The 26,782-nt window shown below is 37.3% G+C and overlaps 1 protein-coding gene across 2 annotated transcripts; it reads left to right on the top strand.

Annotated features, from left to right (window-relative positions):
- Positions 1 to 25,030, top strand: plekhf2 (pleckstrin homology domain containing, family F (with FYVE domain) member 2). 2 transcript variants are annotated; one of them, XM_054620947.1, is made up of 3 exons: positions 1 to 193; positions 11,449 to 11,488; positions 22,261 to 25,030. In XM_054620947.1, the coding sequence occupies exons 2-3, from the start codon at positions 11,470 to 11,472 to the stop codon at positions 23,004 to 23,006; spliced, it is 765 nt and encodes a 254-aa protein (XP_054476922.1). In that variant the 5' UTR covers positions 1 to 193; positions 11,449 to 11,469; the 3' UTR covers positions 23,007 to 25,030. The 2 variants fall into 2 exon arrangements, with proteins under 2 accessions (XP_054476922.1, XP_054476923.1); XM_054620948.1 differs by lacking the exon at positions 11,449 to 11,488.
- The last annotated feature ends 1,752 nt before the right edge of the window (positions 25,031 to 26,782 follow it).

The raw sequence follows: 26,782 nt of genomic DNA, 5'->3' as shown, positions 1-26,782 counted from the left end.
CCTTCCCCACTGTCCGCTGCGCCCTGAACGCAGCGCGGCGCGGCCACGTCGCGGTCCTCTCTCGCGGTCGGAGTTTCCAGTTGCGGTTCAGTTCTGCGGACTCAGCGGGGGGAGGCTCTGCTCTGACCCGACTCTACCTGCTCCACACCCGGGCCCCACGTCCCCCACACAGACCCCCAGACCACCAGAGCAGGTACGTAGTCCACTTACAACCACAATGTAAAAGTTACCGTTCTGGCACTCGATGCTAACAGCTAGCCGAAGCTAACTCCGTGCTGCTTTCCCATTCATGCTAACGGCTAGCTAGCTGCTAATAAGTTACCGTGCATTGAGCTGCGTGTTCTTCTAGACTTCTGTACAGGTGTAGAGGTGGAGGTGAGGACTCCTGCAGGTGTGTGGGGTGGTGGGGAGAGCCGGCAGAGGAGAGGTAGTTTCGGTAAAATGAAGCAACAGATGCTAGCTCTGTGCTAGCTGAGTGGGTTTAGGAATGTACGACACTCCGGGACGGACCGCAAACGCACCGTCCTCCCAGCTGAACAACAACATGATGAATGAGTAATAATTCTATAATAGTAATAATAATTATAATAATAATAATAAACTAATATTAATAAATAATAATAATAATAATAATAATTATAATAATTACAATAATAATAAAATAATAATAACTAATAATAATAATAATAATAAATAATAATAATAATAATAATAAATAATAATAATAAATAAATAATAATTAAATAATAATAATAAATAATAATAATAATAATAATAATAATAATAATAATAATAATAATAATAATAATAATAAATAAATAATAATAAATAAGTATTCATAATAATAAATAATAATAAAATAAATAATAATAATGTTAAAATAATAAAATAATAATAATAATAATAATAAAAATAATAATTAAATAATAATAATAATAAATAAATAATAATAATAAAAATAAATAAGTATTCATAATAATAATAATAATAATAATAACAATAAATAATAATAATAATAAATAATAATAATAATAAATAATAATAATACAAATAATAATAAATAATAATAATAATAATAAGTATTCATAATAATAAATAATAACAATAATAACAATAAATAATAAGAATAATAAATAATAATAAGTATTCATAATAATAATAATAATACATAATAATAAAAAATAATAAAATAATAATAATAATAATAATAATAATAAAACATAATAATAAATAATAATACATAATAAGTATTCATAATAATAAATAATAAATAATAACAATAAATAATAATAATTAATAGAGTACTTTTAGAAGTATTTTAAAGTATCTGTGTGTGCTCCTCCCTCCTGTACCTCTTCATGGAGAGAATGTGATTCTAGTGAAACTGTTTCCACCATAAAAAAGCAAGTTTGTCTCTAACTTGAGTCAGATTTGAGTAACAGTTTGTTCTCATGTGACTGCTGTGCTGCAAGGTCAAAGGTCATCCTCGTGTGACCCTGCTGGTTCTAAGCTCATTATTCAAGAGTATCCAAGAAGTTGCGTCATAATCCTTTGCACTGTTTGCAGATTTACATCTCTTGTCTTTAAGGACTGAAAGTAATGATTATTATATAATTTTTTTAATATTCCATTAATTTGTGATTATTTACCAATTAACAGATTCATTCTTTAGTCTGTTAAACATCAGAAAATACAGAAAAAGTCCAATGTGTTGTCTTTAAATGTTTTTTTATTTGTCTGACCAGTAGTCCAAAAACACAAATATATAAAAACATTTTTATTTTACATATAGCTATATTGTACATATTTGTTTTTTTACAGTATCTTTTTAGCCCATTATTATTATTATTATCTATATTTATGTTCTTGCTTTTGCAGCACTTTGCCTGTAGTTTTATGTTCTATTAAAATTATTATTATACATTTTATTTTTAATATTCCATTATTTTTTGGTTACTTACCAATTAACAGATTCATTCTTTAGTCTGTTAGACATCAGAAAATACAGAAAAAAGTCCAATGTGTTGTCTTTAAATGTTTTTTATTTGTCTGACCAGTAGTTCAAAACACAAATATATAAAAACATTTTTATTTTACATACCCTACTACAGCTATATTCAACATTTCTGTTTTTTACAGTATCTTTTAGCCCATTTTTCTCCCTCTATATTTATTTTTTGCTTTTGCAGTACTTTGCCTGTAGTTTTATATTCTATTAAAATTATTATTATTATACATCAATCACTCAGTCAAACTTACTTACTTGGCAATAAACCAGTTTCAGTTGTAATATTTTTAATTTAAAAAGAGATTTTCAGCTTTTCACTGTCTGATAACTTTGCAAAGTGAATATCGGTGGGTTCTGGAATCTAAGTTGCATAAATAAGCGATTTTGAGATTTGACTTTGGCCTTTAAGAAGCTTTTTTCTTAAATTTTTTTATTTTTAGATTTTATTGTGTGTAAACTTGTACATTGAGAGTAACTTAAAAATCCTAGTGTGTAGAAATACTTGGCCAAAACACATGATTCTGAATTAATAAGTCAGAATAAGTCCTTATTATCAGATAGTGTATATAATGTGAAGTACTTTAGAATCATTTACCAACATTTATAAGTACATTTACCCAAGAAAATGTTGGAGATAAAATGAAATATACACATTTATTCATCAGTAATATCAGTCCATGAAACATCAGATATAACTGTCAATACTTTTACTTTAACTACTTTAAGTACACTTAGACTTTGAATGCAGGACTTTTACTTGTAGTGGAGTATTAATACTTTTACAGCAGTAAAGAATCTGAATACTTCCTCCACCGTACGCTGTTCATAGTTTTCACCAGCTGACATAACTGTGTTTAAAATATGTCTTTATAAGTTCAATTTGTACATTTTGCTGATACATACTTTTACTTCATTAAGGATTTGAATGCAGGACTTTAACTTGTAGTGGAGTATTTTTACAGTGTAGTATTTCTACTTTAACTTTAGTAAAAGGGCTTGCATTAATAATATTCATGACATAATCTGTACGAATTCAAAGTCATACACAGATAACACTTTCCTTCTTCCAGACAACAGAACATTTCCCCAGAGACGCCGTCACTCATGTCTGAAAACAAATTATGTTTGGGGTGATAATGACGCTACATACATCTGGTTATTGTTAGAGTTTCTGTATTTAAAGTTGTGGTTTGAGGCGTTTAGTGACATAACTTCTATCCAGTGCAACTCTTCAACAGGTTGCTCGGCTAACAACGGGTATCAAACCTGTGACCTCCTTGGTTTATGAGACTGAAATGTCACCGCCTTGTAGGGTTGAGTATTAGATGGTAATGTGACTGAGATCCAGCTTTATTGTGTTATATTTAGGGCTGCAAGTAAAGATCATTATCATTATTGATTCACTCGTAACATTTCCTTCAAATATCATCTTTTATCTAACAAACAGGAAATCAATTCACAGTAATAGAGAAAATGAGCATTTCCTCTTATTTGAGCTGCCACTACTTGCAAATGTTTGATTGTTATTTAAATATATTTTACTAAATAATTAATGCAAGATAACAACCGCTTCCATCGTCTTTATCTTAAATAAGCTTCTTGAAGTATCAAAAAGCTCAAACTGGTAGAAATAGATATCCATAAGATATGAAAGCTTAAATAAAGTTTTCTCTGCATTGATTAAAGTGTTCGGATATCTATTATTACCACTAAACATTTAATGACCTTTATTATTTTGGGCACTTAATGGCACCACGTCTCAAAGAAATGCCCAAATTTGATAGCATGAGGTAGTAAAACTCAAATTAACACCCGCTGGGATTTGATTCAAAGCCCTGCGGGACGTATAAATCTGGTTTTCACCCTCAAACCGACGGCTGAAAAGAAACATTTTGGTTTCTAAAGCTTCTTCTGCACGGCAGCTGGTGTTTTGGTTATTCTCACTTCTCAGAAGACAGAAAGTAAGACGTCTGTTACCCTCTGTGATGGAAATATTACCAACAGATCAGTCGGATTTTAATAAAAAGAACCAACAGGCAACGTCCTCTGGTTAGTGAAGGAAAATGTCACTTTCCTTTTCCAGACCAGATTAAACGATCACCATGACGAATCACTTTTCCTTCTGGAAATTCATTCAGCGGCCGTTTCTTCCTCCCCTCTGTGTTGGAGAACTAGTTCTGCCAGAGCTAAACCGGTTGAAAGCCGAGGGAAACGAGCTACCTGCCAGGTAATCTCCTCTGTGCACAGGATGTCTGCTCTGGGTTTCCTGGTGTGTAATCCAACACCCAGCACATAATCCAATATGTCTCCGTTTATAAATGGATGCAGATTAGATGCATAAGAGGAGCAGGTTTACCTCCTGTGTGCGACACGGAGGCTAGTTCACAGGTGAACAAACGCAACAGGGAGCGCTTGATTTGATGCACTAGAGATGGCATGTTCACATGTTCTATAGGTTTATTTTACCCTCTGAACCAAAAGCTGATTCAGCTCATTTTCTGCACATTTTTATCTCGGTTGTCTTGTTTTTTTCTGCAATAAGAAATGCATTCACCTCTATGGAAACAGAACAGTCATGACTATAAGTAGAGAGAACTCAAACATGTCTTTATTGCAGAAATACAGCTATAATAACTTGAAATAATTATACATTTTTATATAGATTTGCCAACAAGTGTTACCAATTATAGAAAAAATGACGGCTCTATGTGCTATAAATAATCTATTTCCATTTCACATCCTCTCCTTCCAGCCTCTCCTCTCTGTGTTCAGCAGCAGTTCAGTCAAAGTTTCACTGAATTTTTGTCACATGACTGTTGGTCTCTGGAGAATCAATCATGGCTTCACAGTTTCACTGAGCAGCTCAGAATTTAATGTTTTTCACAGAATGTGTTTAGAGTAGACGGTTTATTTTTTAGACATGTAGAATAAAATGTTTTTGATGAAATGTCACAATTTGAAGCTTAGTTTTTGCTGCTTTTATCTGACGGCAGCATCGGAAAACCTACCTCTCTTTTAAATTCAGAGTCAATGCGTCAGCTGATCAGCTCTTCTGATCGGCCTTATCAGAGACCACAGATCAATCTATTTAGTATGGATATCAGCTGATCACAATTGATCGTTCAGAGCATCCGTGACCTGATCAAAAGGCGAGGATAAACTTCTGTAAAGCGGACAGAATCTTTTTTCACAAAACAATCAAATTAGATGGATTAAGCACTCCAAAAATACGGCGCCATAGCTCATTGAATCAGTGGAGGGCTGAAGTTAAAGCAAAGTGTTTTTTTCCCCTTATTGTATTGATTAGTTACAGATTAATGAGTTAATCTAAAGGGAAATGAACTGAAAAAGGCACAGGCACTTTCACTAAATTACTAAATGAGTGTGGGTCTGGTTCTTTTGTTAGGAAAACCAAAACACACCAGTGTTAGGCTACTTAGGCTATACTATCTCTGAACAATTAGAGGAATAAACAGATACTAAATACAAATAACTACAACTAGAATGCTTCTCAATATAAACTCGCTACTAAAACGCTTCATAAACAATCTGTAAACTTAGACATTTCTGTTTAAATCACCTGCAGTATTTATAAACAAACCAAAATGAAACCAAAAGCTCTTTGGTTGAGCTAATTAATATGAATTAATTGAGTTATAATCAGTTGAATGCTTTGTATATAAGTGTCTTATTACTCCACTGTTGGGGCAGTAAAGTAACCTAATAAGGAAAGTAGTCCGTACAGTCAGTGTCGACTTTCAACAACCACACTTCCCCTTTTCATTTCTGGCCACAGTCACCTTTACTCAACACTTCTTTAACAACACTTGTTTCATAGTAAGTCACTGTTTCACTTCTTTATTTTTTTTTACTTGTGTTCTTCTTCTGTCACTGTAGTTTGTCTCGTCTCTCTTCCTGCTCGTCTGCCTCTAAACTGTCCAAAGAAAAACGCTGAGGAAGAAACAAACAAAGAAACAGAACGATTTAATTGTGATTTTTAAACATTTTGCAAAATACTGCGATTCATTATCTTTTTTCAAATGCAAATTACGCAGTTTGTAAACATTAGTTTTATCTAATAAGATAATGTTTCACTTGGTTCATCTTTATTCAATCGTTTTGGGAAACAAAATGGGTTTATCATTAGAAAACACGCCATCTTTGTTTTGACAAAAGTCCTGCAACTCTTGCTGCCTTTACCCAGAAAAAACTCACCACCATCTAGTGGACTGAAAAATAAATAAAAGATCAATACTTGGAGGCCGTGTACTAATACAATATTGGCCCAAATATCACAATACTATGTTGTTCCCCTACCTCTAATGTCTGTAATGCGTACTCTGATTATTTAGAACTACAATTGCAATAGAAAATACACAAATTTATGCCTTAAGACAAATAAAAATGTCACAGAATTCCTCATATTGTTTATACAACGGTAGCTTCTGCAAGTCTTAAAGGGTCGTATATAGTATTTTTAAGATTTAAAACCATGCAAAGTCTTATTTCTTAGTTGTGAAAGGTCCTAAACTTTGAGATAAAGCCCAGACTCGGGATTTAACATTAATTATTTGAATATAAACCAAGTTGTTCTTTGGTTTCCACCACTTTGTTTCCCCTCATTTTAAAGCCTTCTGTATGTTTGGTCTGATTCTGATTCTCTTGCTACTTTCCTTTAAGAACACAAGATTCAGGAAGTATCTTAAACAAATACTGACGATGCTAAGCTAACGACAGACCTAGCTTTCTTCAGGGACACGTTTTTTAATGCGTGTTTTGATGCTCATTGGCGACACAAATCGATTTTTTTTAAATCTGTGATTTAAATCAGAAATAGTTAAATAACTTTCCTGATCTTTTGTTGTGACGTTGAGTTTTAAAGTAGTTTGAATTCTCCGTGTTTGTCGGGTTGTTGGGTTGAAATTAATGATGCAATCTATGTGTATTTTTTATGTTATTTAATACAATTAATGACCAGCGGTGATGTATATTTTTGCAGAAGACACTCAAGTGTTTTTGTTTGATGGATAAGTAAATGTGTGACCAATAAGCATTCATACTGTGATGCTTCAGTGAAGAAAAGGTGACAGAAAGTCCCTCCAGTTAATCAAATAGAAATAAGTTATGTACGTTTCAGCCGATAGGAATATTCCCACGATGTAAACCTGGATCTTGAAGAAGACTTTGTTTCCGAGCAGAGCTTCATGATCCATCGATTCGATTTACGAGTGAGATAACCACCAGAAAGTCTTATCTGCTGAACCGGAAACCTGTAGTGGCAGGAAATACCATCTCACACATGAGAACGTGTCTAAAATGAGTTTGAATTACTGAGACTGTAACTGTCTGAATGACTCAGCACTATCTGAGCTCGGAGGCTTAACCAATCGGGTATCAGTTATTAATCAGTGGACAGATCCCAAACAGAAAAGGTCACTTAAAAACAATCTGTAAAAAGCTCGAACCTTTAATGTTGGCTGTCATCTTTTGAAAATGTCGGAAATGGAATTTTAAAATGAAACCCATTCTGCAGTTTTTGTCAGTGAAATGAAATGAAATTATCTAAAATGTTTAAAATCAAGTAATGGTTTACTCTATTAAATGTGAAAAATAATGACAAACAAAAGTCCTTTTCCGCTCTAGTGCCTAAACAAAAAGACAAGTAGTTATCCTGACAATCGCATAAGAAAATCTACTTTATTTTGAGTAGAAAAAGTATATTTTAGGAATTGTGACATTGTTAGATTTGTTAAATTATTTATAACTAATTGCACTTTTCCACATCCAAAATATACACCTCTGTCTCCAGAAAGTCTTCCTTTAATGCGTACAGGTGCATTTATTCAGAGTTTACACTGGAGAGAAATATGCAAAGCAACATACAGGTATGTTGCTTTGCATATTTCTCTCCAGTAAATCCTGTATTTGCGTATTTGGTGGAAATCCAAACATCAGTGTTCTTCATGTTAGCAAAAGCACAGAGCAGCAACTAACCCAGCGTGAGAGGATTTCCTGTTTTGTTAGAACTAGTTTTGCAGCTTTAACCAGGTCAACCTTCCTTCCTCAATCCTCCATCATACTGTTTATTTTATTGTAATTATTCTCATTTTAGGTTTCATATTATAAGTTTAGATTAAAACACTGACAAATGTAGAATCGCTTTTTCCTAAACATCTGTACGCGCTGTAACGCTTTCATTGTGAAGCGCTTTAAAACTCTTGTTTTTAATATTACAAATGCAAGGATCCACTTTTATTTCAGTTCCTGTTCAACTCTGACGCCTTACGTTGGATATCTGCTGACGCCGATATAATATTCCGATATCAGACCTGTTTTTTCAGACAATTTGCATTTAATTTAAATGTATTCCAAGCAGGCGGTAACTTCCGGTTCTGAAAAGTGAAGTCAAAGCTTCCTGTTAAAGCTGCATTCTCTCTCCTGTCCAGCAGGGGGCGACTCCTCTGGTTGTATAGAAGTCTATGAGAAAATGACTCTACTTCTCTCTTGATTTATTCCCTCAGTAAACATTGTAAACATGAGTTTATGGTCTCAATCTCTAGTTTCAAGTCTTCTTCAATACAGCATGATGTTCATTTAGTAAATGATGCTCCATTTAGAGTCAAACAGACCATAAAGCAGGGTGTGCTTTAGGGCGGGGCTACACACTGACTGACAGGTCTTTGAATATGGCGACAACCAAAATGGCAAAAAATTGTAAAACATAATTCCACACACCAAGATGACTACGTCCACTTCTTATATACAGTTTATGATTTTCAAAGCAATTAATTTAAACTGTCAGTTGAATGGGCTTCCCATTAAAACAGGTGTAGGAGTGCAAATTGCCATGGCAACTCCTTTTTTTAATGTTTTAGAAAAACAAATTCACTGCAAAGAATCTAAGTTCTTGTAGATTTTTTCTAATTTTAACATTTTGTTGTAATGTGTATGTAATCTGATTTAAATAGTGTGCGGTGTGGCCAGATTGTTATATATACACACACACACACACATACACACACATACATTGTCACTTTCATAAACATGGGTGGACATTTAATAGAGGAAGTGGTGGGTGGTTGCTATGGTTACCATGCCGAGTTTGAAATCGGGTGGAGTATCGGTGCACGCACACACGACAAGCCGGATTTATTAATTCCTTCTAGAAGTAGCCTCGAGTGATTCTCATCGTCCGCTGATGAGAATGTGTCTGAACGGGTCCGTAGTTGAGTGTTTGAATAAATCTTTATTGATCTCGCCGCCTGTTTAACGGTTCGAGAGACGGTTGAACGTGTTTTTGCCGTAGAGGTGAAAACACAAGTGGCAGTAATGATGTGTCGTTGGTCATGTTCATCCATCCTCCATGCTAAAGACACCAGCATAGCTAATGAGCTAGCTAGAGGGACGTTCTGCACCATTATTACATATTTACATGGATCCGTCTGATATCCAAGATGTGATTTTAACAGTATTGGACAATATGCATACTGAATCGCATCGGTCCAAGGGCTGTAGAAATGCATTATAATAAAACTTCTTTCATATAGCACCTTTTTAAAAACGGTGATTTGACAAAAACAGCGAAGCAAAAGGAAGATAGAAGAGAAACGTAACAAGAGAAGGTTTGATGGTGAGGTCCAACAAAAACAAGACAAGCTAAGGTGAAAGTTTAAACCCTGATAAAAACGTACAATAGCAATTATTATTATTATTAATTATTATTATTAATTATTACAATAACAATTATTACAACAACAATTATTATTATTATTAATTATTATTAATAGATGCAACAATAAAACCAAGTGATACGATAAGAACAAACTAAGAAATAAAATAAATACAAAATGGAGAAAAAAAATATCTAAAAATAATAATAATAATACTAAATAAAATAAAAAATACAATTTAATAAAATAAATAATATAAATAAAATGTTATAAAAATAAATGCAGAATAAAATAACAATAATCAAATAAATAAATCATACCTCCAGGCTCTGATAGATAGTGAACAGATTGTGGAACATCTTTTGTTTCACCTTCAGAACTGCTTCGTAGCCTCCAGCTGTTTCTCTCTTTCTGATGTTTGAACAGGAGTGGGCGAGCTCCAGGGATGAAGCAATTTCAATAAAATATTTGTTTTTGTGGTTCATGCAGAAACATCCCTGAACTCGCTATAAAGGGGACGGAAAAATGTCAAACTGAAAGCCAGGGCTAGAACCCAGAACTAGAACCCAGAGCCTATTAGAGCCTCTTTTGCTACCTTTATTTGCATTGGAAAGGTTTAAAGGTTTAAAGGTTGAGCCTGCTGCACACATGAGCTCAGCAGAATGAGGGAAACAGATGGAGGCCTGTTCGGAGCAAATTCCTCTCAAACTCCATCCCGTCAGTCCTGTTTCTTTTTCTTTCTTTTTTTTACTTCACACTGTGAGCCACTTCAGGTTGTTAGAATGTGTTTAAAGCTCGGAGCAGGAACTCTGCAGCCTGACGGGGAGTTTCATTATTTACTGAACCAGACGGCCTCCTTTCACACTCAGATTCCACATCGCTGCATATTCGCTCCGTGTTTTGAAAGCGTGAGATTCCCCCAGACTGAATTCTACATCTTTAGACATATTTGTGCCTTTTTGTTAAGAAGAATCCCACAAAATCACATTAATGGACTTCAGCAGCTTTGATCGACTTGATTTTAGTCAGTTGTAGTATTTTCTAAGGCTTCAGCTACGAGTATTTTCATCATTGATTAATCTGATAATTATTGTTTAAATACAAAATGTCAGTGTCATTCAAAAACCCGAACATGTCCATTGTACTATTATGATTTTAAAATCAATCCTATTTCTAAAGCAGAAAACCAACAAATATTTGGTATAAAATGTTTCCTGACAGGCTTTAATGTATGATCCAAATATTTGCAGATAACTTTTTTTGTTGATTGACTAGCTCCTTAAATGTATATGACGGTATAAACTTGAAGCATGGACGGTTACATTACATATCAGGGTGTATTAATTCATCTTTAAATGTTAATATAAATGTTTTTTATGTGTGCCGACGTGAACAGCAAAAAAAAGAACATCAATTGTTGATAGTCAAAAGATCAATAGGTGCATCTCGAGGCTCAGTGTAGTAGAAGTATTATACTGGTGTACTTTCTATACCTTCTATACTTTCCACCTCTAAGTGACTCCATAGAAACGTACTCCTGCAGCAGAATAACCGTCTCTGGATTATGTTTTTTGGTATAAATCCAAACACCAAAATATTGGAGAAAAAACAACAATACATGCACGTTATCAAGGCTTCACTCTGCATTGAAGCTCATAATAATCAAACTCCTGGGTTTAGTGGTTTTGAAGGCGTGTGCTGGTGAATCTCTGTCTCTTGCTTTGGCTTTTGTATGAGTTCATCTTTTAAACTCTGGTCCGTGTTCCACAGTCTCTCTACGGGAAACGCCAGATGAAACCTGCAGCTGACGGTACGTTTTACAAACAGAGGAACCATCTCCGTGGTTACCGCTGCTGAACTAGACTCTTGATAGGTTACACCTTTTCTTCTTGGGAATCCTCTGCGCGTTTAAACGTGCAGTCGACTAATCCTTTAGCTAGATAGTCTGACTCATTGATGTGTTTGAACCTGTAAACGTGATGACAGAGAAAGCAAGAGTTAGTTTCTCCTCAGGCTCTTTTCTTTTTAATCAAGAATCTCCCCATAAAGTTTTTTCAATGATTAAGTGTCTGAATTAAAACTGCTGCAGCTGAAATGTCACAATTCTCGTGTTTGAAAGGATGTTTTTCACTTTTTCTTTGGTGGTGAAGATGTTTAGTTTTTTGTTTTTGCAGCGACGCCAGTTTGCAAAACATTTTATCGACGAATCAGAAAAGCCTGAGAGAAATGCAGAAAAATCATTCATTGACTGACTGAGTAGTTTATTGTTAAATTGTTTTGATAATCAATGAGTCTTTTGGCAGGGTTTTAGGATAAATAACATAATAACTAAATAACCGTTTAGCTTCACAAATGTTACGTTTCTCTTTCATATATTTTAAATTAAATAACATTTATTTATTTGTTAACGTCACCAATCGAAACTAAATCATTAATAACTGAGGAATGAATGGAGCCCTATACTTAACACAGGTCTGTCTCTTTTCAGCAAAACAGCGTCGTAGTTTGTTCATATTGTCACATCAAGAAATAAATAAAATATGTGATTATTCATGAATAAATCTCCTGGACGAGAAACTGGGAGTAGAGTTGAATGTCTGCCGCCTAAAAGCAGCCCAACATTGAGGAGTTTTGATCTTATTTTATCAGCTTCTTTCATGAAGAGGAAAGTCTAGAGGAGGAGATGTGCTCTGAGTCAACAGCTTGTAGGTCAGCGGTAAAGCCGTAAACAAACTATTAAGATAAGACATTAAAACAATGACGTAGTATTTTTTGGGGGGTAAAACTAAGCGTAGCCTTTACTCTGACTCTTTCTGCTGACGTCCGTGTGTGATCTCTAAAAAGGAAAAGAGTTTAATCGTGGTGCTCGTCAGCGTTTGGAGACAGCTGAGGTCGAGAGGGAGCAGCTTCTGGAAATCATTTCCGAGCTTCTAGCAGCCAAAAAAAACGACTTAAAAGCTTAATTTGATCATTTAATTAATGACTTTTTGCTCTCAGCCTCTGACCAGAATGTTTATTGTACTTTTATCCTCAGAAAATATTTGTATGACGTCTTCTTGTTCCTTCAGAAGATATATTAGTTTAAGTGGGACTATTAAGGTTGTGTAAATATTCCCTTTGTACAGCCCATATTACTCACACAAGCCTGACATTTCACAATAAGAGAGCATGGACATAAATGTATGTCTCAGAGTAGCTGAAGTGTTATTTAACATGATCTTTGGTCTGTTATTACTCAGATTATTACCCTGTTTATTACCCTGTTTATTACCCTCATCCTGCCCTCAGATCACTGGTTTGAAATCAGTTTAAAAGCCTTTTGAGTTTCTGTTGTTTATGCGATCGGACGCGTTTGTGTTTTCACTGTTTCTGCGTACCAGAGGAGAGTCTGAGAGAATGCAAACAGGTGATTAATGGTTTGAAGACAGAACAGTGTAAAGGGGGAAAACCAGTTTCATTTAAGTTTCTTTATTTGTTGTTCTCTGCAGCTTATTAAACCCAGAGTTATTGGTAATTAGAGCAGAGTTGTATGATTCTTTATTTTGCCAGGGATGTCCTGGATGAGCAACCTTTAGCCTCTTTAATTCATGTTAACCCTCTGAACGACAAGAAAAGCATTCTTTCTTTAAACAATCGCCAAAACTACATAGTTTATCAAACACAGAAGCTGTAAAAAACGTCATTATTGTCAGATTTTCATCTTTCGGACGAGCCTTGAACACATCATGTGTGACGAAAATTTCTGTCAAAATAAGAATATTCTAAATTCCAAATAAACCGTTTGCTTTAACCAGATTCTGTAAAAAACATTAAATTCTGAGCTCCTCAGTGAAACTATGAAGTCATGATTGATTCATCTGAGACCAACAGTCATGTGACAACAAATCTGTAAAACTTTAACTGAACTGCTGCTGAACACAGAGCAGAGAGGAGAGGCTGGAAATATGTAAATAGTTCAATACACAAAGGACATTTTGGATATATAGATTCCATTGTTTGGCAATTGTGTAAAATAAATGATTGTAAAAGAGATTATCAAAACTTTTTTTTATGATTTATGTCATTACAACTGTGTTATTCTGCATTTAAGACATGTTTGAGTTCTCTACTTCTAGCTATGATTGTTCTGTTTCCATAGAGGAGCAGGACGTTTATAACACAGTAAAAATCAAGACCACAGAAAAAGAAATATGACGGGAGCAGAAAACTCCCCAAATCTTCTTTTAGTTCAAAGGTTTAAGTGATACTCGATCCAAAATCCAGACGTCTTCAAAAGCATCTGTTAAATTTGAGCTTTCAGCAGCTTTTGTCGACTTGATTTCCGTCAGTTTAAGTGTTTTCTTGGGCGGCAACTTACAACTATGGAAATATTGTTTGTCTATAAAAAAAGCTGTGAAAAATACCCGTTAAAAAAATGTGTTCGACCCTCATTCCTAAAGGACAAGCATGTGAAGCGTGTAATTATATCTGACAAAGGAAAATAAATCACATTTGAGAAAGCTGGAACCAGCAAATCTCTTTTATTGTCAATCGACTGATGGTTTCATCCTTGCAGTTGTTGAAGTCTTGTTATCTTGGAGTCACAAAAGCCCGTCTCCTCTTATGTAACAGAATATTGGTTTCTCAGTGAGGGTTCAACAGGAAGTCATTCCTCTGGAGAGAACTCGTAAACACTCCGTCTGTTACAGTAACTCCTCTTTGATGACCACGATGTGAAATGACATTTATTCTCTATTGAATAAAAGAACGGTTTGTTTTTTAGGAGCGGAGAGCACTTTGGTTCAAACTTTGAGATGTATATATATATTCAGATAAATGTCCGTTAAAGTATAAAGTAAGATTCATTTCAAATACTTTAGTAAAGTACAAGTACCCCGCAATTGCACTTAAGTACTACCTACTTTACCTCAGTGACGTGCGTACAGAGGTGGAACAAGTGTTCAGCTACTTTACTGACAAAAAAGTATTAAAATCCTCCCAAAAAAAGTACACAGCAAAATGTACTTGAAGTATTATAGGTACTCCTTAGGCAGGGCTACGTCGGTGACACATTTTTATATATTATATACATATACAGTAGTTATTTTCTGTCGATGTTTGATTCATATACTCCTTAAAGATGGAGCTCATTTCAAGTACTTTATACACCGTTTGGTATTTTATGTGCTGTGTGAAATTGTTTTTTCTAAATATTTGATGCTCAAAATTGGTTTTCAAAATCTTAATCTTTAAAGTAACAAGAAAATGTTAAGTTGAAGTTAAATGCAGTGGTTTAAAACGAACGGTAAATCTAGCAGAGAAATACAAAGTGGCGTAAGAATGTGAACTAATGTCTTAACTTGTTTCAGTAAGTTTCCACTTAACTAAGTTGTGCAAGACGGGGCCTATATTTAAAAACACTGGGTGAGTCTGAGGTCCTTTTACTGAACAGATCCGAGTACTTCTTTCCCCACTGTGTAATGCACATTAATATGAAGGTTATTGGATTTCTGCTCGTGTTTGAACGACCTCTCCAGAGACTTCTTGTCTAAATGTGTCACTGGGACGTCCCCACACCTTTAAGCTTCAGATTCATCCTCTAATTGAACCTCTCTCTCTCTCAGGTGGTGGTTATGAAATGCAGAGTAGTCATATTACAGGATGTTTAATTAAAGATTAGGAGCTGAATAAAAAAAGCTTTGTGACATTTTCCCATCCGGGGTGAGAGACAAACACCAGCCTGCAGCCAGAAACTGGAAAATGAAATACCCGCTGGAAGGGGAAAGTTAATCAGCGTTTATAAAAAGTAATTTAAGTCAATCTGAAACTGGATAGAGCTGCTGTTATCTCTACTAAGTGTACGAAGTGCACTGACTCAATACTGCTGAGCTGCACATGCTGTAATAAACACTCAACACAGCGCTGATATCAAATATATGAAACAAACTTCCTGTTTCCAGTTGGACACAATATTTGAACAGTGATCTGTGTTTTTAAATGTTTTTCCAGGTTGGATATCAGGTGGAATCATTGGTTTAGTTTACACACCATCATCTCTAAGAACAGATTAACCTCCAATCCTTTTATCTGCCTTCATTCTCACTGTTAATAACTGACTGAGGCTGCTGTTGTTGACACAAGTTCAGGTCAGCCAGAGGCTTCATTCCAGTCACGAATAGTTCACGAGAGTGTGAGGTACTTCATCTTAAAGTTGATCCTCCTACGTTGGAGAAATACTCAGTAAGTGCTGGAACATCAGCTCTGGGAAAAACCTGTTTATAGTCAAAATGGCAGTGAAGCTTTGAGACTGTACATAAGAAGTGGACGTCTCGTTGTTTTGAAGCCTTGAGTTCGGCGATTTGGCCGTCGCCATCTTGTTTTTTGCAACCAGTGAACGTTAGCGACCATATTAGGACTGAGGAGGAGTGACCTAGAGACGCCGTATACGTCTTCTTTACGGTTATTTTTTTGGTTTAACTGCATACTAAACAAAGTCTTATTACCCTCCGGTCTGATTGTGCCGCTTCTTTTAGTGCATGTCTAGTTCGAGGATGTTTCAAAATGTTTTTTGCAAATAAGAAAGAAGTATTGCGTCGTCCATGATGTTAAGAGCTCTTGCAGACTTGTCCAGACTTGAGGTTTCAAAGTGAGTCATCTAATTGACTAGATACTGACCTTTTAGTTAATTGTTTTGTTTTGTGCATTTTACTTTTTTTTTTTCCCCACAAGGAAGTCCTGTCGAGATCAGAATATCTTTTACACTAGAACGTTTTTTCACCTGTTAAAGTCAGAGCGTGTTTGCGTGGTAGAACCGGTCTGATTACATTCTGAACGTTCTCTACACGATGTTCCCGCCAACACGAGAGCAGCAGCTTCTTCTCAGAGGAACGTGACCTCAGAGGAGACGTGACAATGACTCTGCTTCATCCTCGACAGCGTCGGCCTTCACATCGTCCTCCTCGGGGGATAAATGGACGTCCTTGTTGTTCACGCTTTCACTCTTTTCACTCCCCGTCTTCGTCACTCTCTCCATTCAGCTCCTGACTCATCGCTTCACTTCCTCCTCAGTTTGTCATCCCAACAGTTGTAAACGTAATCCATTATTTTTCTTTATAGGAAGTAGTAGCTGGTGTTTTTGTCAGGTTAATACCGTAAGTCTCATCCTCTAGAGGAAAAGGGTGAACAAAAACTTTCATCCCACCTCTTATAGACAACAAAGAGTCTCATTCCCACTGTTTATTTGTTGTTTATTTACTGAGTGGAGGTTTAATCTGCTTCGGTCTCAGCAGTAAATGAGCGGTATTTGTAAGCTGATAGAGCGAGGACAGCGCTCCTCATGAATAATTCATCGGGCTCATCTAAAGCCGCCGCTCTTTCTGTAACCTAAGGTAGCTCCGCCGCCCGTCTGGACCGCGTTGACATTCAGAACCACGAGCGCCTGCTGAGCGTCAACAAACATACACATGCAGGAGATGAAATAACCTTTAATAACCCTTTTCTGCCTCTCACTCTGATTTTTCTGTGCACCATGGTATCGGGAAAGGAATTTGTGGCTCTTGTTGTTGGATAGAAGCGTCTGAATGCATAATATAATAATAATTAAAAATGCTAATGCATTTAAATCAGTGCACACACGCTGAAAGCAGACATTTCAGCCTGAAATCACTTAGAATACCATTAATAACTGATTGATACTCTATCCAAAATGTAGACGTCTTAAAAAGTGTCTGTTAAATGTGAGCGTAGACATTATGTACCTGATCACCTCATTCAGAGTAAACCGTTAGAACAGTCCTATCGATTTCAGCTAATGTAAAGCAGCTATAATCATATATTTATAATAATAATAATAATGTATTAAACAATAATGTGCATAAGCTCTCTCCTAGTGATGAATCTCCAGAGAGCCGTCAGCTTACGGAGCTGTTATCTTAAGAACTGTGGGAGTAGAAACCAGGGGAACGGTAGGGGAATTGCAAAAAAAAGATAATTTCTTGTCATTATGCAACACAAGATTGCCCAACTAAATTGATTATGAAAGAAAAACATGACAAACAAAACAGAAGATAAGCAGTAGTGCATCTTTGATTTATTGTTTTAAGTAATTTCTTAAGCAACACTGGTTCCAGCTTCTCAAATATGAATATTTGTTGTGTTTCTAATTCTAGGATAGTGAACTGAATCTGTTTTGGTTTTGAACTGTTGGACAGGAAGACAACTCAACATTTGAAAATGTCAGAATAGACTCTGCTGACATTTTAGAGACCAAACAATGAATCCATTAAAGGATGTTTTTTGAGTTGGATAAGAAGACTTTCTACCTTCGTCCTTCTGGAAAGACTTCATTCCTTTTTGTTTCAGTGAAGCGTGGCGGCCTCAAAGCTCTAACTCGTAGGTTAGGTGCATTAAAATAGAGACTCTGAAGACCACAAACCAGTACCAGTTAAAGAAGACCACAAACCAGTACCAGTTATAAGGCTATTTGGTTACCGCCCATTATGTTTTGCAGCCATTCATCCCAGTCGACTGCATTTAGTGCTTTATGGCATAAAGTCAGAATGCAGATTATATTTATACAATTTGAAAGTAAGCAAAATATACAATATCATTAATGTGACACACTGTCAATAGGACTGAAAGTTAATTAACTCATCGGAATATTCATATTTTGGATAGATTGAATGGTTAAAGTCTTTTTTCAAGCTGAATTTCTTGGTTTTATATAATTATAAATTGGATATGTTTAAGTTGTGGACTGTTGGTTTGACAATACAAAGCTTTTTATTGACCAGTTGATTAAATCAGTGAAGAAATAATCAGCCACTTAATAAATTAAGCCCTAATTTCATATCTGAATAACAAATTTAGATCTGTTACTATTGGCCCTGATCTTCATGTCGTTTTCTCATTTAAAGGTGATTTAAGATGTTAAAATAATCTGTTTCATTAAATATTATTTATTTATTCATAATTGAATTAGTTTTATCCCAAGTGGCTGAAATAATTAGCTGATTAACTAACTAATTAGGTATCTGTCAGACAATTGAACACTTTTAATAAAGTTTAATGGTGCGCTTTCCATTTTTCAAGTTGCTGTTTTCAGTTTTATACATTATTAATTGAATAAACTCAACTAATTTAAATGTTGGATGAGCGATTCAAGCATTTTATTTACCAGTTGATTCAATCACTGAAGAAATAATCAGCCAATTAATTAATGAAGCCTTAATTAAATATCTGAATAACACATTTAGATCCGTTACTATTGGCCCTGATTGTCGTTTCCACATTTCAAGGTGATTTAAGATGTTAAAATAGTCTGTTTCATTCAAAATGTCTTTATTGATTTTAAATTAAATCTATGTATCCTCCTCAGTAGTGAACTATGTTTTTCTATATTCTTCTTCATGTCTTTGCTTCATCATTTCTGACAGAAGAGCAAAAAGCCTGTTTTTCCTTTGGCGACGTATCCTTTCTCTACATGTTCAGTCCGTTTCATCCCCACTCTGTCTCGCTATGATTACTGGTTTTGGGAGCCTCCAGCCTGTATTTATGCCTCCTCCTCTCCGGAGCCGCTTTGCCCTTTCATGCCCTCATCTGTCTGCTGGTGGTAGCCGGTTGGCGGGTTGCCTCGGCGGTGGGCAGCGAGCCCTCGCTAACGGGGCCGACATGTCAGCAGCCTCTCTGTCCTCTCCGGGGCTTTCGGCAGCAGCTCTCCGGGTTATTAGTGTGCAGATCACTGGGGAGCCCAGGCTGCACTGGCATCTGCCGGCTAATTAGCATTGTTTTTAGCTCTGCGGTTTATGTTGAATATGGCGAGAAACTAAGAATCCAACAGGCCTGCTGTGTTACCGGCGTTACACGGTGTTCAGGCTTACAAAGATTACATTACTGCTGTTTTGTTTCTTTTTTATTTATTTATAGAAGAAGTAGCAGGAAAACCCATTTAGTTCATTTTCACATATCAGCACCCACGTTCACCAAATATACATGTTTTCTTTACTCTTTATTTATAGAATAATAACTGTGTTGTTAATACGTTGTCAGACGAGCGATGCTGCAATTATATAGTTCTGCTTTGTTCAGCGGCACAGAGCTGCAAATTTAACACCATGTGACAAGAGTAAGGCCCTGATCCCACCGAGACACGTCGCTGGAAACTCCTCGCTAGAAAGACGTCGCTAGAAACTCCTCGCTAGAAAGACATCGCTAGAAAGACGTCGCTAGAAAGACGTCGTTAGAAAGACGTCGTTAGAAAGATGGCGTTAGAAAGACGGCGTTAGAAAGACGTCGTTAGAAAGACGTCGTTAGAAAGACGTCGCTAGAAAGTCGCGTCGCTAGAAAGACGTCGTTAGAAAGACGTCGTTAGAAAGACGTCGCTAGAAACTTCTCGCTAGAAAGTCGTCGTTAGAAAGACGTCGTTAGAAAGACGGCGCTAGAAACTCCTCGCTAGAAAAACGTCGTTAGAAAGACGTCGTTAGAAAGACGTCGCTAGAAAGACGTCGCTAGAAACTTCTCGCTAGAAAGACGTCGTTAGAAAGTCGTCGTTAGAAAGACGCGCTAGAAACTCCTCGCTAGAAAGACGTCGCTAGAAAACGTTAAGAAAGTCGTTAGAAAGACGTCGTTAGAAAGACGTCGCTAGAAAGACGTCGCTAGAAACTCCTCGCTAGAAAGACGTCGTTAGAAAGACGTCGTTAGAAAGACGTCGTTAGAAAGACGTCGTTAGAAAGACGTCGTTAGAAAGACGTCGTTAGAAAGACGTCGCTAGAAAGACGTCGTTAGAAAGACGTCGCTAGAAACTCCTCGCTAGAAAACGTCGTTAGAAAGACGTCGCTAGAAACTCGCTAGAAAAACGCTCGTTAGAAAACGTCGTTAGAAAGAAGTCGTTAGAAAGATGTCGCTAGAAAGACGTCGCTAGAAAGACGTCGCTAGAAAACTCGCTAGAAAACGCTAGCTAGAAACTCTCGCTAGAAAACGTTAGAAAGACGTCGTTAGAAAGACGTCGTTAGAAAACGTCGTTAGAAACTCCTCGCTAGAAAGACGTCGTTAGAAAGACGTCGCTAGAAACTCCTCGCTAGAAACTCTCGTTAGAAAGACGTCGTTAGAAAGACGTCGCTAGAATAGAAAGACGTCGTTAGAAAGACGTCGTTAGAAAGACGTCGCTTGAAACTCCTCGCCAGAAACTACTTATTTTTCAAGCTGTTTGTTGATGCGTATAAAAGTTAAAATATTCTAATAGGTTTCCAGCACCATGAATCCCTCACAGGAGCTTTGCTGCTTGATTTGTCATCTTCAGTTTGAAAACCATTAACTTCTCCTCCATTTATTTACGTTACACTGATATTTACAGAACACATCACATGACTTTCTGAAAATTGAACCTGTTTTTATCCCAAAGCCGTCACGCCCTGAAAAAGGCGCTTACAAAACAAAAAAAAGTTATTAAGAGGCACTAAAACACATTTCCTGTTCTAAAGTTGTCCTCATTAGGTGTTGTTGTGAAGCTAGCTGGCTATCTTACAATGACTTTGTCAGACTGAACAAGGACTCTTGACGTTTTTGCTTTCAGTTTCCGTGTGTGTATGCATGCTTTAAGTAAGGGATTGTATATATTCAGTATATTTATATAATCATGTGGTGGCCTAGAGAAGAAAAATTAAGAAGAGAAACTGATGCTTCATGCTCGCTTTCACGCAGCTCAAAGTGACTCAAATATCTGAGGTTTTCTAATCGGTGTGATCAACAGATTGCTGAAAGAAGTTCCAGTTCGAACCGTAAAGAGAAATGTGACGAAGTCTTTAGAAATGCATTTTCAAAACGAGGGAAATAAAGAGGAATAGAGACTGTTTGTGGGATTTCAGTAGAAGAACTCATACAGGCAGTTTAACCGAGACCAAGTGGGAGGAGATTAGTGTGGTTGAAGTTATTCAAACATCTGTAGGTTTAGAAAGTAGAAAGTGGAAAAACTGCACCGAACAGGAGAAAGTTGTAAAAAGGAAAATATTAATAAGAACATGGAGAAATGTTTGACCTGTAATTATCCATCACTGGTGAGCCCTTTAATCATTCATTGTCCTGACTGCTTTGCTTGATATCCTGGTTATTTATTAATGTCTTGATGATTCATGAAAACATGAATGTGTGATATTTAAAATGTGTTTTTATAATTTAAGGCTGATAGTAGAGGCTAAGTTGCTTCTACAGCTAAACTCTTTATTAACTGTTATTTAACACAGTGGTTCTCAAACTGCAGAACTAAAGTACAAGAGCATATTTATTCAGCAAAGTAGAAAACAAGAAGATGCTCATCATGCAAACAATTCAGTAAAATCAAAAATGTGAAAACGTTTTATGTTTCTCAAGTTTTCTTAGCAGCAAAAGAAACGACCTCATTATGTTCCACTTCATCTTTATTTAAATGAATATTACCGTGACTCTTTTTTTCCCCCCACAATATTGTTAACGGTTGATTAAAGATTATATTCTTCCAACGAGGGATATGAAAGGAAACGTTTGATAACATCTGATTTAACGGTATGAATCTATAAAAAGATGTTTGTGAAAAACGTTTTTCCTCAAACGCTCTCTCTGTTTCTCCTCCAGGTGAGGTGAAGATGGTGGACCGGCTTGCGAACAGCGAGGCCAACTCCAAGCGGATCGCGGTGGTGGAGGGCTGCTTCGGCGCCGCGGGCCAACCGCTCGCCATCCCCGGCCGCGTGCTGATCGGCGAGGGCGTCCTCACCAAACTCTGCCGTAAGAAGCCCAAAGCGCGGCAGTTCTTCCTCTTCAACGACATCCTGGTCTACGGAAACATCGTCATCCAGAAGAAGAAGTACAACAAGCAGCACATCATCCCGCTGGAGAGCGTCACCATCGACACGGTGCCGGACGAGGGCGACCTGCGCAACGGCTGGCTCATCAAGACGCCCACCAAGTCCTTCGCCGTGTACGCCGCCACCGCCACCGAGAAGTCGGAGTGGATGAACCACATAGGGAAGTGCGTGGAGGACCTGCTGCAGAAGAGCGGCAAGGCGCCGACGGGCGAGCACGCCGCCGTGTGGGTGCCCGACTCGGAGGCGACGGTGTGCATGCGCTGCCAGAAGGTGAAGTTCACGCCCGTCAGCCGGCGCCACCACTGCAGGAAGTGCGGCTTCGTGGTTTGCGGGCCGTGCTCGGAGAAGAAGCATCTGCTGCCCAGCCAGTCGTCCAAACCCGTCCGCGTCTGCGAGTACTGCTTCGTGCAGCTGACGTCGGGAGGCCCGGCGCAGCGCTCAGACTCCCTCAGCCGGCTGGGGTCAAAGTTCAACAACCTGTCGGACGACGACGACGAAGACGACAGCAGCGACTGAGGAATTAAAACCGTCCTCTGACGCACCGCCTCGTCCTCAGCGTCGAGATGGAAATACTTTTTTTTCTTTCTTTCTCCTCCCAGATGATCGGATCAACGGAGGATTAATTCACTTAATTCACTTCAAACCAAAAATAATATTTTACTTCTTCCTCTAATTGCAGCAGGGATCAATATTTTCCTGAACGCAGCGATTTTGAAACAATGAAATGTGGAATTAACTCGCCGACCAGCTGAACTCTGGGAAAAACAACTCTTGATTGGGCTGCAATTAGTCACTACAGAACACAACGGTGCTAATGAGAAAACACACCTCTTCCTCCTCTTCCTCTTCCTCTAAGTTAATTTCATCTAAGAGTTCTCTTTTTTTTATGATCATTATTTTTAGTCCAGACCTTCACAAGATGATTGCTCGTTACTTCTGCAGGGAAAAGCAAATGTTTGACCTTTTTATCTCCTCTGTCCTTCAGGTTTTGGGATTTTTTTTCTGCCCTACTTTGTAAATCTGACTCCAGCAAAATGTCAAGATCCCTTTTTTTATATATAAATAACAAAGTGTATATTTTATGCTAAACGCTAAGCTTTTTTTTTCTGTTGCTTCTGACAAATCATCTGAAGCTCGTCTCAGAGGTCGCCTCCTAAAAACAAACTAACTCCACCGTTTGCCTTTGGCGTCACGTAGTGCCTTTTAGAAACAGAGCCTGGGCTTCAGTGAGGTTATTTCTTAATGAACAAAGGCTGCAAAAAAGACTTCATGAGCGTCTGACTCTGAAACACATCACACAGACACCAGTTGTTTGGTTTCATATTTGTGCTGCAAACAGAAGAGCAGGGAGATTAAAAACAAGGTGAAAGACCTTTTTTTTTCTTAACAACCTGTAATCTGGAGTTTCCCCTGAACCTGCTTCTACTTCCTGTCACCGTGCTTCACATCCCAGAATGTCCTTTGGATGACTGTCACTGTTTATCTGAGATGTTTGGCAGGACAAGTGCAGGGAACGTCTCCAAGCGACAGTTATAATTACAGGTTAGGTGGGGGGGGGGAAATGGGGTCGCTGCTGGAACTGTTGCTTGATTTAGTTTTAAAATGCACTCGGACCGAAACACTGTTCACAGAATCTACAGTTCACACTCAGAAATCCACAACGAGGCTGCAAAACACGTCAGTGTTCAGACTATCGTGGTGGAAAGAGACCGAAACGTAGAAGGGGAGCGAAGATTAGAAGTTTGATGGAAGCGCTCACAGATTTGATCAGCCTTTCCAGACGGCGTCTAGTTTCATTTTGTTTTCAGAAACCTGATTTAAAAACAGTGCAAGGGTTGCGTCTAAAAAAAACCCACTTTGAAAACATCGGCCGTGACGCTTTCATCCTTTTAATCTTAAGGTGCTCAGGGTGGGTTGCCCTCCTGAAGCGCCTGCCGTTACTAAGCAACCAAAAACCTTTACGCTACGATGAAGATGAGGTGGTCATTTAGCAGCAAGTCAAAACAAAAAATAATTGGATTCCAGCACCACAGTAGCTCCACCTGTCATCTTCAGTTTGACCTTTTGTGACGCCGTTGGACGGGAAAGACTGAAGCGAGTGAAATATTCTGTGTGACGGACTGTAAAGCGCTCTGAACTTCTCCACCATGTGTTCACTGTACGCTGATATTCAAAGGAAGTCTGTGATTGGTTGTTCTTGGTCACATGACATGCGGTGTGTACGTTGAAAAAGTTTGAACTATTCTGAACTTCTAGCGAATCCATCACACCCTTAAAAAGAAAAACAAGGGAAACGAGCTTTCACTTTTGAGCGTGCAAAGAGTTTGATGGCATTAAAAAAAAAAACCTGCTGCATTTGAACGCCTCTTATGCGTGAGAGAGGAAGAGAACAGCGGTTTGTTCTTCCAGTGAATGAAATGAAATGCAATAAATCAGGAAGTGTTAGTGTTCTTCTGTTAATCACATGACCCTGTTTCATCATTTGTGTAATTCTGGTTTCTTTCCCGTCCGTGACTCTTCCCTCGGCTGCTCTCGTGTCAGAGGGCGATGCCGTGTCACAAAACAAACGCACCCTCTCTGAACTCTTGTGTAATCTCACAGGAGTCTCTGCCAACTAGAAGCTAACATGGCCGTCCCTCCCCAACTTCATTCTGCAGCACCAGAGCTTTCCCTACCCTCTCCACAGTCTTACTGGTCATGTGACGTGTGTGAGTGTGAGAGTGTGTGTGTGAGTGTGAGATGAGTCATGTGATCGGCTGCTGATCCAGGAACTGAAAGGGCGGCTCAGGGAGGGGAATTATGGGTGAATTACTTGAGTTTCTCTTCCTGGTGACTGGAGAGTTTCATTCCTTATATCTAACACTCCTGCTGAGCTTTATTCCTCCTGTTTACACTCTGACATTACAGATTGAAATGTTGGATAATTGGAGCCAAAACCTTCTTAATGAATTCATTTTTGGGTCGGCAGCACACATCGTACCGTTCATCGCTGTGGGTAGATTCACATCAAACTCTTCAAACTCTCCAAATATTTGCTCCCTGGATCAGCAGAATTTAAATATGCTGCGCTTCACATCGTGACTGTGTTTGAAATCCATCACTAACACTACGACATCGTGCCCTAAAGCTGTGATTCATAGAAATTCTAAATTGACTAACAATCATTTGAGTTTGTCGACTAGTTGTATTTTTAATTGATAGATCTGTAAAAATAGAATCTACACAAAAGAAATCTTGTTTTTACCAGAGATTTCTTTGAAAATACGTCATTCAGCATAAAAATCCTTAAAAAAACAACTGATTGACTAAAGAATTAGTCGAATAACTTATTCTAACCAAACCAGACTGTGTTCTTCACTCAGCTCCTCTTGAGAAAACAGAACACTTGACTATTGAATCCAATTTTGCTCAAATATGACTCAGATTTGACGTCAAATCTAAGAAATACAACTGGAAACAATTAACCAATGTGGAGAGTTTAAGTGTCGAGAATCAACCTTCTGTTGAGCGTTTTTCATGTCGGAACTGTTTTCTTTCTTCAAACTGCTCTCTGGATTATCTCCAGTAACCGCTTCATGATTTCTAAAGAGTGAAGTTATCAAATGTCATTCTTTGGGCCGCTTTGAGCTAAAAAGTCTGATATCTCATTAATCAACAGCACTATGTGGAGAGGAAGAATCTGTAGTTTTGATTTTAGGTGAACCTTTAAGTGTCGCTCGTTTCTCATCAGTGTTGGATCTCTTTTCTTTTTAAAATGAGTTATTAATTCATTCTCATTTCTTAATATCTGTTTTCTCAAGTTCTAAAAGAAACGTTTCAGTATCAGAGTCGATGTTTGGAATGAAACTCTTCAGAGGTGATCTGGAATATAAGACACCGTTATCCTCTATTGGTCCCAGATCGGGGATTTTGCAGTAACAAGAGCAATAAGTTAAAAAAACAAAACAAGTATAATAAATAAGTAATCTAACAAAAACTAAAATAAGAGCAACACCTTTCTCTTCTCAATATTTTTATCTACGTTTTTGACTGTAAACAGCATTCTTAGGGTTATTTTCATTCTTTTTTCTGAGGTGTAAGCGAACGCCTCGTCTGAGCTCAAAGCAGCAGGTCAGAGGCAGAAGAAAGGGATCGTTTTATCTTTTATATCTTTTATATCTTTTTAGTTTTACAGATTTAATGTCGCTGAAAGCAAAAACAAAACCGGATCCCTTACCAGCTGGCGTTTATACTCGCTGATGATGATGATGAGGATGATGATGATTGATTTCTGCCGTGGATTGCACTTAACA

Source organism: Anoplopoma fimbria, chromosome 20 (assembly GCF_027596085.1).
Source record: "Anoplopoma fimbria isolate UVic2021 breed Golden Eagle Sablefish chromosome 20, Afim_UVic_2022, whole genome shotgun sequence".
NCBI lineage: Eukaryota > Metazoa > Chordata > Actinopteri > Perciformes > Anoplopomatidae > Anoplopoma > Anoplopoma fimbria.
Note: the sequence above shows the minus strand (reverse complement) of the source record. Positions and strands in the feature narration are given on the sequence as shown.